This window comes from Meriones unguiculatus, chromosome X (genome assembly GCF_030254825.1).
Source record: "Meriones unguiculatus strain TT.TT164.6M chromosome X, Bangor_MerUng_6.1, whole genome shotgun sequence".
Classification (NCBI taxonomy): domain Eukaryota; kingdom Metazoa; phylum Chordata; class Mammalia; order Rodentia; family Muridae; genus Meriones; species Meriones unguiculatus.
This window is the reverse complement of record NC_083369.1, coordinates 113322072-113342146: the sequence shown is the minus strand read 5'-3', so window position 1 is coordinate 113342146 and position 20075 is coordinate 113322072. Positions and strand designations below refer to the sequence as shown.

General features: G+C 37.4%; 1 protein-coding gene across 2 annotated transcripts in view; it reads right to left on the bottom strand.

Moving 5' to 3' along the window:
* Positions 1–1137: 1137 nt before the first annotated feature.
* Aff2 (ALF transcription elongation factor 2) overlaps positions 1138–20075 on the bottom strand; it is a 793967-nt gene continuing 775029 nt past the window's right edge. For both annotated transcript variants that reach the window (XM_060375629.1, XM_060375630.1), the window contains exons 20-22: positions 19878–19930; positions 9188–9378; positions 1138–5515 (exon numbers count right to left, since the gene is read on the bottom strand). In XM_060375629.1, the coding sequence (XP_060231612.1) occupies positions 5394–5515; positions 9188–9378; positions 19878–19930 (366 nt within the window). In that variant the 3' untranslated portion in view covers positions 1138–5393. The remainder of the gene's footprint in view (positions 5516–9187; positions 9379–19877; positions 19931–20075) is intronic.

Here is a 20075-nt window from a genome sequence, read left to right as displayed (position 1 = left end):
ACAATGTGCATAGGATACCTGTGTTTCCATATTGCAATTAAAAACAACTTTGAATTGTTCTTCTCCACAAAGACACTGTAATTACGTTATCTAAGTTACATTTAAAAATTAGAAACACTTCTTGGAGAATTAAAGCTGCTAATAATAAGATAAATTTTTTCCTTTAAGTTCTTAAATGAGTTATGGCAGCTTTTAAGTGTTAGTCTCACTTACATCTTACCTGTGAGATGGACACATGATGCATTGATATATTTGTGTTCAGCTGTTGAAGATTTCCTTCTGTCTAGCTAGCTCCAGATTAAAAGGAAGACTGCCAAAATATCCATCCCCTCAGGGCCTCATCAGCAGTTAACTACATCAGTAGATTGATTCATATTTAAATTTATATAATAGTTTTAGTTATTAAAGTAGCTGTGGACATGAATACCCACATAAACATGTATTAAACATGAACTCTTCTTTGGTTGTGTCAAGTAATGTGTTGGAACTATATTGCCTTGGTTGACAGGAAATGATAGTATTTATCTCTCTCAATTTGTTTTAAGTAAGGCCACAATTGTTAACACGGTATCATCCATGTTGTTACAATTTACACTATGCAAATTGAAAACTGCTATAAATGAGGTGCTTTGTTTTAGCTAATTGGTAAAGTTGGTACCATAAATGTTCATGCATCAACCCATGCTCTTGAGGTTTTGCCAATTTTGTTTTCTGCAGTGGAAGTCCTGAAGAGGCTCAAAAGGACCTGCACATCTGGGATGCATTTGATTATTGTCACACATCATGCCCTGCTCTGAGACATGTTTTGTGGCCACTTAAGTGATACAGGATAAAACAAACTGTAAAACATTGGAATCACCTTTGGATGTAGTGGGTGTCTTCCTGTTGTGGAGTCTGATGATGAACCATGATTTCTACATATGTACATGGCATTCCCCAGATGAAAGCATCCACCAGGCAATTCTTCAGGAGTTTCTGCACACTACTGATCATAGCAACTGCTGGCAGGTAAGCAGGCCTGGATTTGCTGTTGCACATCCCAACACCAACCCATTAGCAGATTCTCTTTGCTTTTGCCTTCCCTCCTCCATCTCATAAATTCAAACAGCCAAGAAAATAGAGATCACTGACAAAAAGTTTGTAATTTTGAATGATTTTTATTAAACACCATTAGTCTACACTGCACAGTTAATGAAACAGCAAAGCTCCAATCTCAGAAGAATGATTGACCATGGATCTGAAAAGCAGTTCAGTGTCCCCTAACCCAGTGTAAGCATGATGAATGATACTTTAACATTTTATGTCCGAAGCAGGAAGGGGCATGAACTGCAGTCTGGCCTCCAAGGGCATCCCCACCCTCCACCCTCCACCCACACCCCCCTCTGCCCTCCCCACAATGCAATTTTCTTTTTGTTAAAAGATTACAGAGAAAATGTGATGCTCTTGTACAGAGGGCTTCTAGATTCGTGTGGAGGGGAATGGAAAGGGAACTAATACTTTCTCTTTTGCTGGAAATATCAAATGGTAGGATTAATGCCTAAGACTAGCCTATCTGATTAGTCCCTTGCGAGAGTAAATGATGATTATCAATACACAGATATCATTTCTGTCATTGGAGTTTGCTAACACCAAAGTGAACATGAATCAGAGTTTAGTTATGAGAATAAGGCTGTGCGAGTTGGAAACGCGAAACAACAATAGCAACAACAATAACAACGATGACAAAGAATTGAGTCTGCCGTTGTAACACAATACTGACAACTAGCTCAATAATTTTTCCCAACAGAACTGAATTTGGGGGCACTGAATCACCCATTTGTTTGATAATGTGTAGCTATTTCAACTTGCCACACATTTTTCTCAATGGGAATAGTGATGCTTCTTTAAGCAAGCACTTTGTTGCTTTACTGAGTAGTCCTACCCAGTGATCCAGTTTGGTTCTCCCACCTGCTACCTCATGCAGGTGACATTTGTTATGTCTGTTAAGAAGGAAGTAAAGGCTTCACCCTCACATCTTAATTGAGTCTGCCTTCAAAAATGATTTTCAACTTTAAACTCAACTTCAACCTCTGGGATCCAACTTTTAATAGAACAAAATTCAATTTAGATAGCTTCAGGTACAGTAGAAATAAACTAGCATCTTTCCAATGCAAACCATATCCAATGCCTTTAGGTATCCACCCACTTGGAAACTCAACAAAACACATTTTAGGCAATGACATCTAATTTTGCTACTTTTGACTGAAGATTTGTATTTTTCCATTTCATTACATGAAAGAAATAATAATAAAAAAAGACATCCCAACCTTGTCTTTAAATAGCCACAGAAGCTAGTCTGCTTTTTCCAATTATGTAATCTGAATATAAAACTACTAGTTTTCCCCAATGATATTATTAAGTAATTAACAGTTTATAGGCTGGCTAACAGCATGCTTACAGGTACATTCCACCCCAATGATCACAAGGATCACACTATTCAACTTTTTTCAAATTAATCCTACCTACAAAACTCAGACAGTAATATGACAAAACCACTAAAAAATCCAAAGCTAATTAAAGATACAAAGCCAAGCCCACATCATAACACAAACTTGTCAGACTCTCTGTGGTTGGAGCTTGTGTGATAAATGAAGGCATAGTGCTGGCTGGCCCTGCCTTGGTCATGTTTTAGGGCTATGATTGTTTCTTGTATTTGCTGGGAGTAGGGATGAAGAGGGGTTGGGCTGCCTATTACTCTGTCCATCACTACACTTTCAAGGCTTTTTTAGATGTGGCTCACCAAGCTTCTACCAATATCCAGAGGCACAATCTGTCACTGCCATCCATATATCTCATATCCCTCACTTAACTGGTACACTGAAGAGATTCCCTTGTCAAAATCCTCAATCTTTCAGTCCAGCAAATAGATGAACACACATGATGCACATCACTATTTGTAGTATGTTGACTAGAGTGCCTAGAAAACAGTACCAATTCTTAATAAGGAAGCCAAAGACACCTCATCTCTAGGGATAGGAAGGTAATTTACCCTCCATGTTTAATTGGTTTCTAAGTTATGTTACAGGTGGATTTACTTAATAATCAGGTGATGATCAAGAGCTGAACTGTCAAGTGTTATCATAATACTGCTGACATGGCACTTTATAGTCAGTCACCAGAGATGACAGAGCATACTCTTGCCTCCCTGTTGTACGTAAGAAAAAAATGAGTTTCTGAAACTAGAACTATGTGGAAATATGCTTGTTTCTATGGGAAACTGCTCCTACCACTCTAATGTCTAGTTTCTGGATTCTTAATTTCAAAAATAATCTATGTGTAAATCTATGATGGCCTAGGTTTAATTTACAAGTCAAGCCTGTAGGCATCATTATTATTAACCATACCCAGGAAAGCTTCTTGGCAGACCATGGAAAACAGAGAACTTGAGTTACTTCAAAGTCATGAACTCATTTTTTTTTTCACATCATGCCCAATTGGGGTGTTCTGCCTTTCGTGTTTTCATTTTCCTCATTTAAGAGGAATGGGAAAATATTTAGATTTCATTTGAGTGTGTGCATATGCAAGTGCTGTTGTTGAAACTGTAGGCTTAAAGCTCAACCATATTGGGAGCCTAAAAAGTGTAAGCTTCAGCTGCTGGGGTACACCCATCAGCCATAGAAACAGCTTTAGCCATTGGAATGTCACTTCCATAATTTTATTATACAACAAGGGGCCTTAAACTCAAATATGATCAGAGCAGAACTCAAATCTGGCTTTTTTTGCAACTGGGAAGTACCTAACTTACAATAAGAGTACTGAGTGATTGCCTGCCGTTCTTGTTGCAGACATGCATGACTTGCTGTAGAAAACATACAAGTTTGCATCTTTCATGTACATATATGTTATTTATCTGGTTATAACTCAGTGAACAGAATTCAATAACTTAGTAGATTAAAGGTTACATAGAATCATTTGCCAGCAGGCAATTACAAATAACTAATGAACGCATAGTGTGTACTATAGCTGGAGAATTTTGCTGGTGACCTGGAACACTGAAGATGATATTTACAGTGTGATGTTTAGGGACATAAGGCTAATGTAGAGGATTGTAAGGAGAGATAGTCATAACTCATAAGGAAATGCTTCAAATTAGGTGAACTGGTACCAGACTTCAGGAATTTTTCCAAGAATCCTAGGGTAAAGCACTACCCAGTGCTTTCATTTTATGAAAAGAAAGGTTAATATTACTTACAGAGTTTAGTTTTATCTTTGGAATTTTCATGTAAATGACTTATACTAATATAAACTTTAACAAAAATCAATGATTGTATTTTAGCCAAGATCCCCTGAGAGAAATAACAAAAGAAAGCTGAAAGAAAAAAATCCTAGAAAACAGAAAATATGCATAATATTTGAAAAGTCCAGATAAGATAGTGATGACACCAGGAAATGAATTATACATTATTAATTCTAGGATGTGATAACTTCACTTTTGATTCCACAGATTTGATATGCAAATCAATCAAAATACTTAACATGATGGATTTGCCTACTGGCTGCAAATGAGGCAGAGGCATGGATTTTTATAGGAGGGCTTTCAGTCTGGTCTGATTTCTCATGTCTAAGATGAGTGTGACATTTTGCTGACTAAGATGTGCATCTAGCAAACTTCTCCTTGTAAAGGAGAGCTTTGCACAAAGACAATCCCAGGTGAGGGTGCCATAAAATTATCAAAATAAATGTTACTCCTCTTTCTCAAAACATATGGGAAAAATAGGTAACCAAGAAGAGGATGTTAACAAAAGAGTCTTGTGGTGTATTATTTCACAAGTATAATTCTTATGCTTATATTTTTCTTCCTACTCTTGACTTTATAATGTGGATAAAACATCAAATCTGTGGGTTTGAACAATGGAGATTCTCACCTGAAGATTTAGTCTGTAGGAATCACAGAAATTGCTTACAATGGATTCTAAAATATGTTCTTTTCTGGACCCACGAGTATAGTTTGGGGAATGGCTACTGCTGAAGTCTTTGCAGGTCCCTTGTTCAGATGTATGTTAGACAGCTTCTTTGAATTCTCAGAGACGTGTCATCATCACATGTGCTTCTCATTCTTTGTTTTGAATCATGTGGACTTAAATCAATGTTGTAGGGATTTTCATTCCATAAAGCACAAACATAATGAGATATGAGAAATGCATATCAAATATTAAAAAATAAAACACACACTTCTCTCAAGTTGTAGTGTCCACTTACAATAACTTCAGTTTTTCACAGATATCAAAAAAATGCATAAAAACAAACATAATGAAAGAGAACTTTCAAAAATGAGTGGAGTTCCACCAGTGACTATCAAGGCACTGGTAAATGTAGAGGGATGGGCAGTGATACTAGAAATGGGAGATCACTCACTACAACAAATGGGCATCTATGCGCAGCCAACAGAGTCCCTGGCGAACATAACGGACAAGATTGGTCATGCTGCTGTGCTGGGTCAGAGGCCCCATCAATGTATCCAGATCACCAAAGAATTCTGAAAATAAGAGCAGTATTTGGTCAAATTTTATTTAACATCATGGAGCTATATACCAGATTAAAAAGCTTTAGTCAATAGCAACCACAATCATGTGGACATTGAAAGATTTAATCATTTGTTCATCTATCTGTCCTGGCTATCTACTCCTTTATTCAACCAAAATTTAAATGGCTGGTTAGGGAACCAATATTATCTATTTATCTATCTATGAAATTTACATGTACTTATATTGCATATGTGCAAATTATATATATATACATATATACATACGTGCAAATATATATATATATATTAGTTTAAGTTTGCTGAACTCCAGAAGTTTAACAGCACAATGTTTGTGTTATTGTGCTTAGTGAAATGACGCTCATTTAAGTATGTTAAATCATGATAAGTATTGTTTTAGATCACTATTTCCTTTCTCAAACAGCATATTCTTAATGTACATTACTGTCCTATAGAAGTTTGTTACATTATCACATACACACACACACACACACACACATATGGCTACATATTTCTGAAAATTTATGAAACTATAATATTTATGTTGTTGCAATGCACATAAAATATATATATAAGTGTAATAAAATATCTTACATAACTTTATTTTTACAAGCATCATGATTTCTCTGATGTTACAATGTTTTTAATTTTATATGCTATTAAATTGAAAATATATTTTATTTTGGTACAAATGAACATTTTTTTTTGACTTTTACTGGCAGAATATAGAAAACTCCACTGAATCTTAGCAACAATTATGGCCATTGTCATTTAGAATTAAATAAATATCTTGAAGTAGCTGTGGTAGAAGTCTTGGTACTGATTTCATGAAGGTAGAAAATGACCCGCAAGCATCCACCACGTGACTACTTCTACCACTCTCTTGGACATGATTACTTCTGGCTATGTTAGGAAATAAGATAGCCCTGGGGTTACATTATTAACTAATCATCTGTGTGACTAGAGTATTAGAATGTTTGTCTTGAGGGAGGAGTATATGTGAGAAAGACTACATAATGTCTGAAAACTCCCTAGGCATCCCTTTGTCTCACTTGACATGTTTGACACCTTGTCCCAAAAGGGCTCACTCTCAATTTTTTTTTCTTGTTAGCTCCCCACAGGGAAGGCAGCCTCAGCCTTCTACAAGAAATCATGCCTGTGCTGGAATCCAAGTCCAGGGCAGGGGTAGGACTGGAGACTCTCCTAAAGTGGTTAAGATGTACTTCTGCCTCCTTGGAAAACAATTTATATGTGTGGATTTACATGTACTTGATTGCTCAGCAGATGGTATTTCACCGCATAATGCATTTATTCTTTGTTATATAACATATGGGCTTCTTCTCCAGGTATCAACTTCATTTGATTATGTGATATTTTTTAACCTGGCAATGTAATAAAAGGAATTTTTGTGGACAAAGGAGTAAATTACTTCTGGTATCTAAAATATTTTCTTTGATAATATAATACTAAGAAAAATGTTAAAGAACTGGTCATTGTTGAATGAATGTGAGCCTTATGTGAACTAAGACATCCCTGAACATTCTGTGAAAAACTATCTTTGACATTTTAAATCAAACTGCCAGGTCACTGGCATTTTAATGACTACTTCAGCAGGTTAATATATGAAGCTCAGACAGGTAGACAATAGGACCTTCTGATCAAACGGCAAGGGGTAGCATTAGCCCATTGGTCTCTTTCAGCACTAGAACATTCTGTAATAAACTATCTGCAGCTGCAAGACTGGGAACACAGTGTCAGAGATGGAGGCTTTTTATCAAAAGAGCCACCAGTGTCCATCTGCATGGCACAATTTTCCCTGAGAAAGTCTAAGTACATAGTTATGTGAGTGGTATTTAAGATTTCTATACAAAGGGAAGCTCATAAATTATATCATTTATTTCTATCTACATGTGGTAGATATGAGAAAACTCAACAAATCCTAGCAAATCTTAAATGGCATGTGGGCTGATGAGCTCAAAATTTCAAATTATAGTCTCTTTCTAGGCCAATGAAAAGCCCAGTGGCAGCATTACCAGTATGTATTCTCTCCGTTGGTAAGTGACAATCTTGTTTTGATTCAGTATTAGACAAAGAATTTAGCCACTATTTTGTACTAATGACAAGATTAATATTGTTTTGCACTAGCATCATCACAGTCACCATGCTGCTTCTGGAAAGTTCTATAGTTAATTTATAAGAAATTACTTGAACAGATTTTGAAAGTGAATACAATTATACAAGAAATCCATATATGCTGAACTTTCTTCCAGTTACCAATACAAAATAAGAGATATTAGAACCTAGTAAACCAGATATATGCAATAGAAAAAATTTAGCCTCAGATACCTTCAGTGTCTTCATCTATAAAATAAGGACAAATGAGACAACAAACACCAAATAGCATACTACTTGGGATAAAGGAATCAGTGTACAAACAGTTTTAACTATGTGTATACATTCACAGGAGTCTGTAGAATTTGATAGCTGGGTATATAGTTGAGTCAATGTTTCAAATTTTAAAAATAAACTTTGGTAGCCACAGAATTGTGTGTATCTGTTGTTTACACATGCATGTATGTTTGCACAGTTAAAAAGTGCACATGAGTTTGTGTGTATGTGGAAGGCAGAGTTTGATATGTTAGTTATCTTCTGCTATAAATCACTTTCCTCTTAAGTTTTAAAACTTTTATTCTGCTTGTGTGTGTGTGTGTGTGTGTGTGTGTGTGTGTGTGTGTGTGTGTGTGTGTCCTGAATCTTTTTCCTAATCTTTGGAAATTCATGTTACTGCTCAGGACCTAGCAAAACCTATGTTTTCCCCAAGCAATTTAGATTGTGGAGAAGACAGTTTGCTCCCATCACTGGTTACATTTCTATTACCCTAGCCTGCTTGTTACCTCTTTCAGGTTTGATTCTAGTAGACCCCCTTAACTCCCTACCTTGTTTGCAACTGGCCATTCTATAATTAGTGGGCTGAAAGAGCCACAGCAAGTTAATGTCTAAATGATGGCTGAGGTCACAGATAGCAGCACAAGTCATCAATGATCATTGACCCTGGTAAAGCAGGGTCTTCTTTGCATTTGTTCTGTAAAAAAAAAAAAAAAAAAAAAAAAAAAAAAAAAAAAAAAAAAGAAAGAAAGAAAGAAAGAAAGAAAGAAATCGTATGTCTTCCCATAAATAGAACCTTGATCTTACTGTCAGGATGTGAAGAAATCCTAGGTGAGATTTAGCTCTTGCTTGTGAATGCAAACTGTGTTGTCATGTATTCATCCGTAGCTGATGAGTTTAATGAAAATACATGACCTTAATTCTACCTCACATCTCAGAAAATGAACAGTAGCCAACAGGATGTTAATTAATTTTTAAATCACTTTTTGCCTTCACAACTATTTCTCTATATGATCCTCGTGGTTGAGTGGAATTCTGAAAATATGTATTGATACATTACGGATTAGAGTAGTTTAAGCATTAAAGGAGAATAAATATTAGGCCATGAATCACTTCAATAGTAAAAGTAGGTTACTGGGTCAGTCCTAAATAACTTCCTCTCACCTAAGACATAGAAATCAGAAGAACTGAATAGTATAAAGCCAACAGACACAAAGGACCTAGCCCTTCAAAATACAAGTGACCAACTGAATCTTCATCTTTAAAGAGTAGAACAGATACCTTTATTGTCTCTTGTCAGTTTGTCAGCCATATCCCAGTGTTCATAGCCCCGAAGCACATTACTGGTAATATTGACATGGCTAGCAGCCATGTGGTGGATGCGCTGGGGAATGGTGACAGGGCCGTTGTTACAATTCCCCATTGCATTGATGGGAGAGACATTGTTCAGAGACACTGGAGATGGAGTATTCCTGGAGAACAGAAAGAGACAGTCCAAGTTAAGTAGGTAAGGAAGAGTAACAGCAGTTTGGATGCATACTGTATGGGGAGGGGGGTCCCTTGTTACAATGGAATTTCTTCAGAATACCACTAGCCAGAGCAAATTTGGTGTGATAAAGACACATGAAGCTTCAATTGAGTGCCCACATCTCGCTGGCCCTTCTAAATCATTAGCTTTTGTCAACATCATAGCTTTATTCAGAAGCTCTAGTGTAGGGGAAATACATTGCCACTGAATGCCTCTATCATCTGACTAACCTATCCAGGGCTATACTGCTGCTCTTAGGATAATTCATCTTTGGTCATTTTCTAACATGAATCACTGAAGTTCTCAATGCCTCTAACAACTGGAGAGCCCTTGTGTACATTGCTGTTTTTATTTTAAAAAGCAAAAATAGGGAGAGGGAGAGGAGATAGGTAAAGAAAAAGAGAGCTTTGGGTGAATCTTTCTTTGGCATGAATGCAACTTAGAAATGTAACTCTTACTTTGAATATATATGACATGTTATAATGTATCAGAGAAATAAAGGCTCAGAGATGTGATGTTTTCTCTGCTGTTTCAGAATGGTAACTGGCAGTTAAAACATGATGTGCAATATTGCTCTGTCTTCAAAGTGTTTTGTGGAAACCACAGTGACAGTTCATTACTAATACAGTTGCCACAATAAGCCAAGTGCAGTTTGTAAAAGCCCTTTAAGGTACAGCATTGGAGGAGCCAGAAAGAAAAATATGACTTTGAATGTCTCTTCAGGATTTTGTAAGATATGTAGCAGAGATGGGCTGTTAATTGGTGACTGTTTATCTTCCTGGTGGATTATAAGGACTAGTCTTCAAAGTTCTTACATTTGACAGTTCTAGTGGTTGGATAAATTTTCATTGAGTTCTTTAAAATCTGTAACAATGATTTACCAGTTGGCTACTACTAGCATGGAGGTAATTTTTTTCAGGGCCTGAGCTTAGGATAGTCTGATGAAGATTTGCACAGAGATAGGCCTGCATGTATGATAAGTATCCTGTGCATGGCAGTAAGATCTATGCTGTCCTCATGGGAAGCCTATCCTCAGCCACACTTTGGGCAACTTCCTGAACAAATGTATTCACTTTGTATAGGACTAAGGGAGTAAGTGAAATAGCCTTCCCTATGTGTGGACACATTTGTATAGCTGCACATACTTGAGAGGCTGAGAGGTGAAGGTTGTTGAGGATAGGCATTTGAAAGTAGTGTAGGCATCAAAGCAAACACGTAAACAACATTTTATGTGAGATAGAACTATGTTTAAGAGTCTTTATGTTTGAAGGAAACTCTTCTCCACTGCAGAGCATCAACTAAGGGCTCTATATCATGCTTCAAACCCTTATCAACTTCTATTATTAACACTTTGGATCTTCAAGGTGATTGCATTACTTAGAGTCTTAACCTGCTTACATTTGATTTGAGAAATAGATCACAAATGCCAAAATGCTGAAGTGCTATTGCCAAGCTCTGTGAATACTGAGGATGTAATTCCCTTCTTCAAATATATGTAGACTGTGCCTACAGTCATGAGAAAACTCAGATATTTCTGTCCTTTTTTTTTCTTTCTTTCTTTCTTTCTTTCTCTCTCTCTCTCTTTCTTTCTTTCTTTCTTTCTGTTTTTTGTTTTGTTTTACAAGACAGGACTTCTCTGTGTAGCTTTGGATGTCCTGGACTCACTTTGTGGAACATGCTGGTCTGTAACTCATGGAAATCTGCTTGTCTCTGCCTCCCTGAGTACCGGGATTAAAGGCATGCACCACCATGCCCAGTTAAACTCAGGGTTTTTGTCAATGGAGTCTATCTTATGGTGTGTTCTGGTTTTAGTAGGAAGGTAGATTGTTTTGGGGGGGGGCTTTTGGTCTTTGGTTTTTCAAAACAAGGGTTCTCTGTGTAGCCTTGGCTGCCTTGGGCTCACTTTGTAGACCAGGCTTGTCTTGATCTCACGCAGATCTACCTGTCTGTCTCCCAAGTGCTGAGATTACATGTGTGTAGTATCTTGCCCAGCTGGTAGGAAGGTAGCTCTTTAAATCTGGTAGGTATTTGTGTAGTGTAAGAATATGTGTTTTCCTACTGCATTTTTTATTTCAGAAGTGTTTTCCTGCATATCAGTATTTATTCTCAAGGCAGGGATGGGATATGGGGATTCTCAAGTCTAAGTTACAAGTAGCAAAGAGAGATAGTAATAAAAAGTAAATTCTTTTGTCATTAAAGGTCACCTGTGCTCTTTTATAATCGTTCTCTTCAGTAATTGTAATTAACTCTTAAATGTTAGTTTATATCAGAAATACATACATTCTCATTTGTAATCTCTGGATAAAATGTCAAGAAACACATATTGAAAAAAGAACTGTACATGCTAGAATGGTAAGATGCTAGGATTCTAACTTTATCTTACCACAAAATTGCTATGAACCACCAAGCATGTCCCTTCTTGATGAACCTTACTTTCCTACACTGAAATAAGAGATTGAATTTAATGTTTTCTATAATATCTGCAAGTCAAAATGAAAAAAAAGGAAACATGTTGGTGTGCTTCATATTTCTTGAAAAGTCTGTTTTCCTTAACACATGGAAGCTAAAATAAATTAATTTCATAGAAGCTAAAATCATGGTTAACACATGCTAGGATGGAGAAGACAGGATAATTGGAAAACTGGTAAAAATCAAGTTATTTACACAGGAGGAATAAGTTGTAGTGTTCTACACACAGTAAGACAAGTATGATTTTTATTAGAACTAACTACTTTTTTTTTTAAGGAGAAGAATTCTAAGGTTGCCAGCAAACATAAGAAGTACATATTTAAAAACATAAAATTCTGATTAACCTTATGTGTGTGTGTTTCTGACTTTCTCTGTGTGTGTTTTTCAAGACAGGGTTTATCTGTGTGTAGCCTTGGTTGTCCTGCAACTCACTCTGTAGACAGGTTGGCCTCAACCTCATTGAAATCCACCTGCCTCTGTCTCCCAAGTGCTGGGATTAAAGGCATATGCCACACACCTGGCATGATAAATATATTTGTATACATATATCATATTGTTCCTTTGTTCTCCCTTGACCTCATGTGGCACATATTTCTTTTCATTTCTCCTAGCTTGGAATTCTCATTTTCAGATATTCCATGGCTTATTGATGATTGCACCACTGCTTCTCCTCTTGCTCCAGTCAATTTTTAACATTTTTTTCTTGTTCTAGTTTCGTCCGTTGATTATACACAATCTAGACTTATGAAATAAAAAACTTCAAGACACTGAGGGAAGAAATTGAAGAAGAAACTAGAAGATAGAAAGATCTCCTATGCTTATGGACAGGTAGGATTGTGAAAATGGCCATGTTCCCAGAAGCAATTAACAGAAGGGTGTAAACTCCATGAAAATTCCACCTCAACTGTTGATAGAAATTGAAAAATAACCTCAAATTTTATATAGAAACACACCACTACCACCACCACCACCACCACCACTATACCAGGATAACCCAAACAATCCTCAACAATAAAGGAACTGATGGAGGTATCACCGCTCAGGTTATACTACAGAGATATAGTGATAAAAACAACATGGTATTGGCATAACAACAAACATGTTGTTCAGTGTCAGAATTGTAGACCCAGATATAATCTATATACATACTTTGAGTTTTGATAAAGAATCCAAACATACACACAGAAGAAAAGAGCATCTTTAACAAATGGTGATGAAAATATTTTCTGGGCCTTGAGACAGGAATATTCAAAATGACAGCCTAAGGATTGGGAAAGGATCTTCACCAACCCTATGTCTGAAAGAGGGCTGATATCCAGAATATATAAAGAACTCAAGAAGTTAAACAGCAAAAAATCAAGTAATCCAGTTAAAAATGGGATACTGAGATAAACAGAATTCTCAATAGAGGAATATCGAATGGCAGAGAAACACTTAAAGAAATGCCCAACATCCTTAGTCATCAGGGAAATGCAAATAAAAACGAACTTGAGATTTCACCTTACACCCATCAGAATGGCTAAGATAAAAAACTCAAGTGAGAACACATGCAAGAGAGGATGTGAAGAAAGGGTAACCTTCCTCCATTGATGGTGGGAATGTAAACTTGTACAACCACTTTAACGATCAATTTGGCCCTTTCTCAGACAATTGGGAATAGTGCTACCTCAAGATCCAGCTATGCCACTCCTAGGCATATATCTAAAAGTTTCTCCAGTACACAGTAAGGACATTTGCTCAACCATGTTCTTAGCAGCTTTATTTGTAATAGCCAGAATCTGGAAACAACCCAGATGCCCTTATCCCTCAGTTGAGAAATGGATACAGAAATTGTGATACATTTACATAACAGAATACTACTCAGCAATTAAAAAGAAGGAAATCATGAAATTTGCAGGCAAATGGTGGGAACTAGAAAAGATCATCCTGAGTGACCTATCTTAGAAGCAGCAAGACACACATGGTATATACTCACTATGTGTGGATATTAAACATATAATATAAGCACACTAAAATCTGTACAGCTAAAAAAGCTAAGCAAGTAGGAGGACCCTGGGTAAGATGATCAATCTTCATTCAGAAATGCAAATGGGATAGACATCTAAAGAAGGTGAAAATAAGGAACAAGACAAGGGCCTACAACAGAGGGCCTCTGCAATGCTCTACCCAATAGGGTATTAAAGCAGATGCTGTGAATCATAGACAAACTTGGGCAGAGTTCAGGGAATCTTATGAAAGAAGGGAGAGGTAGAAAGCCCTGGAAGGGTCAGGATCTCCACAAGGGGAACAACAAAACCAAAAAGTCTGGGCTTAGTGAGACTGATACTTCAACCAAGGACCATTCATGGAGATAACATAGAAACCCTGCACAGAGGTATCCCATGGCAGCTCAGTCTCCAAATGGGTTGCTTATTCAGGGTAACAGGGGCTATCATTGACATGAACTCCATGGCTGACTCTTTGATCACCTTTCCCTGACAGGGGAGCAGCCTGACCAGGCCACAGAGGAGGAAGACTATGAAAGACAGTCCTGATGAGACCTGATAAGCTAGATTCAGATGGAAGGGAAGGAGTACCTCCACTATCAGTGAACTGGGGAAGGGGAATGGGAGGAGATGAGGGGTGAAGGAGGGCGGGATTGGGAGGGGACTAGGATGAGGCTACAACTGGGATACAAAGTGAATAAACTGTAATAATAAAAAACTGCATTTAAAAAAATAAAAATATAAAATCAAATATACAAACAAATTATAAATGTTGATGATCAAACTGGAAAGCTACATGTAGAAACTGAATTATAAATTTTTAATTATCTTTCTCTTACATCATGAACTTTGTCTTGTGCTATATCAAAACATTACCTGGAATATAATGTGTTCAAAGAATACCAATTTAATTTCTTTATTTAGTATACACTATAAAATGCTCTGCAATACAGAATGATAAAAATCTGCAATATGATAATTGGTATTTGCTGGTAAAGGCACTGGCAGAGTGTTTGAAGTATTATAGGCATGTGTTGAGGTAAATGAAACAATGAATGGATGCTCATTTAAAAGAACACATAATGGAGCTAGGGAGATGCTCAGTGGATAAAATGTTTGCTCTATTAGCATAAGGAGCTTAGTTCAGTTCCCAACACATAAAAACCAGGCATAATGGCTAGCACCTGTAATTTCAGTGCTAGAAAGTGATAATAAGTAGATTTCAGAGACTCATTTGCTAGCCAGTGTACCCAATCAGTGAGCTCTAGATTCAGGGAGAGATTCTGTCTTTCAAAAATAAAGTTTCAAGTGATTACAGGAAGATAACTGATACTGATCTCTGGCCTCCGCACATGTGTGTACATATATAAACACATGTAAATACACATGCACTACATGCATAAACACTGTTTACTCAGTGAGAAAAATCAAGTGTGAAAGGGAAATCCAGAATAAGAGCTGTAAGATTATGGGGAGCCAGAAGCAGAAAGACACATATGATATATACTCACTTATAAGTGGATGTTAGCTGTAAAATATAGGATAAACATACTAAAATCTATAGTCCTAAAGAAGCTAAACAACAAGGAAGACCCCAGGGAAGACGCTTAATCCTCATTCAGAAGTGCAAACAGGATAGATATCAGAAGTGGGAGAAGACAAGGAACAGGAAAAGAGCCTTCCATAGAGGACCTCTGAAAGACTCTACCTACCAGGGTATCGAAGGAGATAATGAGCCTGTGGTAGCTCAGTAACCAATTGGTTTCCCAAAGTGAGGGGAACAAGGACTATTTCTAACAGGAACTCAATGACTGGCTCTTTGGTCTCCCCACCCCCGAAGGGAGGAGCAGTCCTGTTAGGCCACAGAGGAGGGCTTTGCAGCCAGTCCTGAAGATACCTGATAAAACAGGATCAGTTGAATGGGGAGGAGGTCCCCCCTATCAGTGGACTTGGAAAGGGGCACGGTGGAGATGAGGGAGGGAGGGAGGGAGGGACTGGGAGGGAATGAGGGATCGGGACACGGTTGGGATACAGAGTTAATAAAATGTAACTGATAAAAAAAACAAAATAAAATAAAATAAAATAAAAAGAGACTCATAGCCAATCTTTAGGCAGAGTGCTGGAATCCTTATGGAAGAAGAGGGAGGTCGAAAGTCCTGTAGGGGACAGTAGCTCCACAAGGAGAACAATAGAACAAAAATACCTGGGCCCAGGGGGCCTGCAGAGACTGATACTCCAACTAAGGACCATGCATGGAGAGGACCTAGACCCCATGTTCAAAGGAAGCCCATTGGCTGTTCAGTTTCCAAGTGGGTTCCCTAGCAAAGGTTACAGGGGCTGTCTCTGACATGCACTAAGTAGCTGGGTCTTTGATTATCTATCTCTGCGGGGTGCAGCCTTACCAGGCCACAGAGGAAGATGATGCAGCCAGCCTTGATAAGCTGAAGTTGTATAGAAGGGGAGAAGGGAAAGGGCATAGGGCGAGAAGAGGGAGGGTGGATAGGACTGGGAGGTGATGAGGGAGGGAGCTGCAGAGGGGCTACAAGGTGAATAAATTGTAATAAATATTTAAATTAAATTAAAAAAGAAAAAAAGATTATGTGGAGCAAGACTAGTTAATGCTTTCCAACTTTAAGAGGTAACTATGTGAATGATAACTTTGACAGCAGCAATAACCTCTGGATTTTTTTGTTTTGTTTTGTTTTTTGACCAGCTACTGTTCACTGAGCACTGATCTTAGGGATTCATCATTATTATCACTAGCCTCCTGCCAACTTTGGTAGATTGGAATCAAGACTTCATAGAAGCCAGCTTTTATTTGAGGGCCCTGTTGCAAATTATCCAAAACATCAGGAGTTAAGGACAGACCTGCTTTCCTCCAAAGCCCTATCTGTACTTGCCTAAAGATTTCACCTGACATCTGCCCACTTCTATTATCATCTTTGTATTCATATTAGGTTATTTCTAGTGTTCTCCTGAGATTCAATGTACTATATGTTTGGTCAGACCACTATTACCTTTCACAAGCTTGTGGGATGAGGGCATTTATTTGATGGTCATTCCAGTGACCTCCAGAGTCCTTGTGTTATTTGAACTGGCCAATGTCTCAAGCAAGTAGAAAACTTTTAACTCCTTCAATATAGTACCCACCATTTACATGTCTACCGAAGCAACACTTAAGGAGCCTTCAAACAAGTTCCTTATTTCAAATTCCAGGTGTTATCCTTGCCTTCAGTCTTGTTGTTATCACTCTGTATCATTTGAGCTGGTTGTCCAGCTCTTTTAACCACTCTACATAATGAGTTCCAAATCTCTGTCATGGATTTGTAAATCTGGCCCAACTATTTCTGTGTGGCCTGTGAATTTGTGGTAGTTGGAAAAGACAGCAGTTGTAAATGATTTAATGAAAGGAACCACTAATTTTGAACAACAATTAATTAATATATATGAATATGCTAAAATCATATTGATAGAGTTGTAGTTCAAAACTTATACAAGTCTTATGTTATTTTTAAAGTTTTTTTTTTACTTCTTTATTTTTATTTTTTTTTATCAGTTACATTTTATTAACTCTGTATCCCAGCCGTGTCCCGATCCCTCATTCCCTCCCAGTCCCTCCCTCCCTCCCTCATCTCCACCGTGCCCCTTTCCAAGTCCACTGATAGGGGGGACCTCCTCCCCATTCATCTGATCCTGTTTTATCAGGTATCTTCAGGACTGGCTGCAAAGCCCTCCTCTGTGGCCTAACAGGACTGCTCCTCCCTTCGGGGGTGGGGAGACCAAAGAGCCAGTCATTGAGTTCCTGTTAGAAATAGTCCCTGTTCCCCTCACTTTGGGAAACCAATTGGTTACTGAGCTACCACAGGCTACATCTGAGTGGAGGTTCCAGGTTAAAGTTTTATCAGGTAATTCATTGTGGAATTTTGTTTCCTGTCCTCATTTCTTCCACATAATTAATGTGTTCATTTTTCTGAGTCTGCAAAGCCCCAAATAGGTACTATCGAGCCCTTCATAGAAAATATAGTTGCTTGTCTTTTCCCTATACCAAATATTTTTCTTATCTTTTCTTTAACTAATTTTCTGGGCATTTTTCACAATATTGATGGAACCTAGTTCCCACAAATCTATTCTCACTGTCTACTCACCTTTCCACGTACTTTCCTGTGATAGTCTCATCCAAGAATAATGTGGCCAGCACCACCTCTGGGCAGTTTACTTCTCAATCACTGGCCAGGTGAGGAGGCTCATAAGTCAGAATTACTGTCTCATGGAGGAAGCACACTGTGCTTACTAACTGGGATGTTAGATAATCTAATATAGGCTTAAGATAAGAATCCTTGTCTGGCCAAGCCCAAACACCTAAATTATTGGTCTTCCACCAAACTTTTCTTTATACTTGTCACTTCCTTCCACTTCCCTCCTTCTGTGGTACAGAGAACATGTGGAATTCATCTCAATGATTCCATTGTCATACAGGGCTCTTGTAGAGCAAATGGATCTGAAGTCATTGCTCCATGCCATCCCTCCCTGTGTAATTAGTTGGGGTTTCCTCATTAAAAAGCATGACTGTCAACCAAAGGAAGTGCATTTTTGTTAGAATGAAGCTGCTTGAGATGTCTTTTCATGTGATCTCACAAGCTTAGAATGAATTTTGAGTTTTTCTATTTCAAAATTATATAAATAAATAATTATATATAGTGATTCAATGCTAGTTGTTTACCTGATCTTGCCCTTACTTTATTCTGTGCTCAGAAAAAAAAAATAGCTTTCTCTGGGTCTCTTGATGGTTATTTTTTATTTTCTGAAGTTCCAGAGAGAGAAAGAGAAAGTCTTAACTTTTTGTTCCTCAGTGTAGGCTGAAGTGGTGCTTCCTTTCAGCTCAGTAGTTGAGTTAATTTGTAGTTATTAATGGATCTGTTTCCTTGTTCTGAATGGCTTTATGATCTCAAAGTAGAGTTCACTGGCCCACTGCTTTTGGAGTACACTTTGTAAGATGATAATAGAGGCTATTTTACTCATGAGGAAGATATTTTGATCAGAGATGCAACATTTTTGATAAGATAAAAACTGGATAAAGCAGTTATAACATGTTTATTTTGAATGTATTCACTGACATCTGCTTTTATTTTTTTAATATAGGGAAAAAATGGGCTAGGAAGGGATGGAATACTTTTGAAACCAGAGGTGACATGACTGTTTAGGAAATTTAGCAAAGGCACACGATGGAGTCAGGGGGATTCATAACTGCCCTTTGTAAGGATCATCTCCTCTGTGGCCTCCAGTTGGCATAAGACTACCCCTTTCATTTGAAAGAAACAAGGGCAAATCTGAAAGGAGAGCAGTACAGCTAGCTTAATTAGTGAGATATGTGCAGCCTGATGTCTACAGCAAGTCTCCTTCAGAATCTCATTGTAATGTTGGGAAGTCAAGGGAGAGGGAACCTAACCAGTTAGGGCTCTAAATAAGGCTATATAAGTCTGGGTACTTCCATGATGCTTTACATCAGCATCAGAGTACATGCTTTTATATTTAGGTCAAGGTGTTTTAATATTTATATAAAAAACTCCATGAAGATCCAGATAATTGGCTAAGTATCTTCACATATTCAGCTCTATTATGCCTTTAGTTTTATTAAACATAACTTACCATATATCATTGAATATTTTATTGATTTTTCATTACCAAGTGAATAACTGACAAATAATTACAGTGGATTTAACTTTATCCCACCTTCCAGGAATGATATGTTGCTTGCCATCTCATTAGCAGATTTTTATGGCCATCACTTAGCTTATAGATCTTTGTGGAACAACATTTGAAACTTTTTTGTCTCTCCATCAGCTGAAACCTGGCTAGAATTCTATGTGTAAGAATATGACTACAGTATTGAAATTGTCTTTTAGTCTTGATAAATCAGTGAAAAATATATGGGGGATGTATCCAATCATTCATTTTAATGAAAAAGCAGTTTTTTTGGCATAATACTTACTTTGCATTGCCTACCCAAGGAGATGGTATCTGAGCAACTTTTGAAGCATTTTGCTGAAAGAGAGCAAGAAAGAGGGAAATAAGGACATGTGTTCTGTGTTTATTAATTCAGAGACAGATGTAAGTGTGATTTAGAGTTCATTAATATTGATTGCAGCATTTTGGGATGCAGAACTTGAATGTATGTGCACATCAGCAC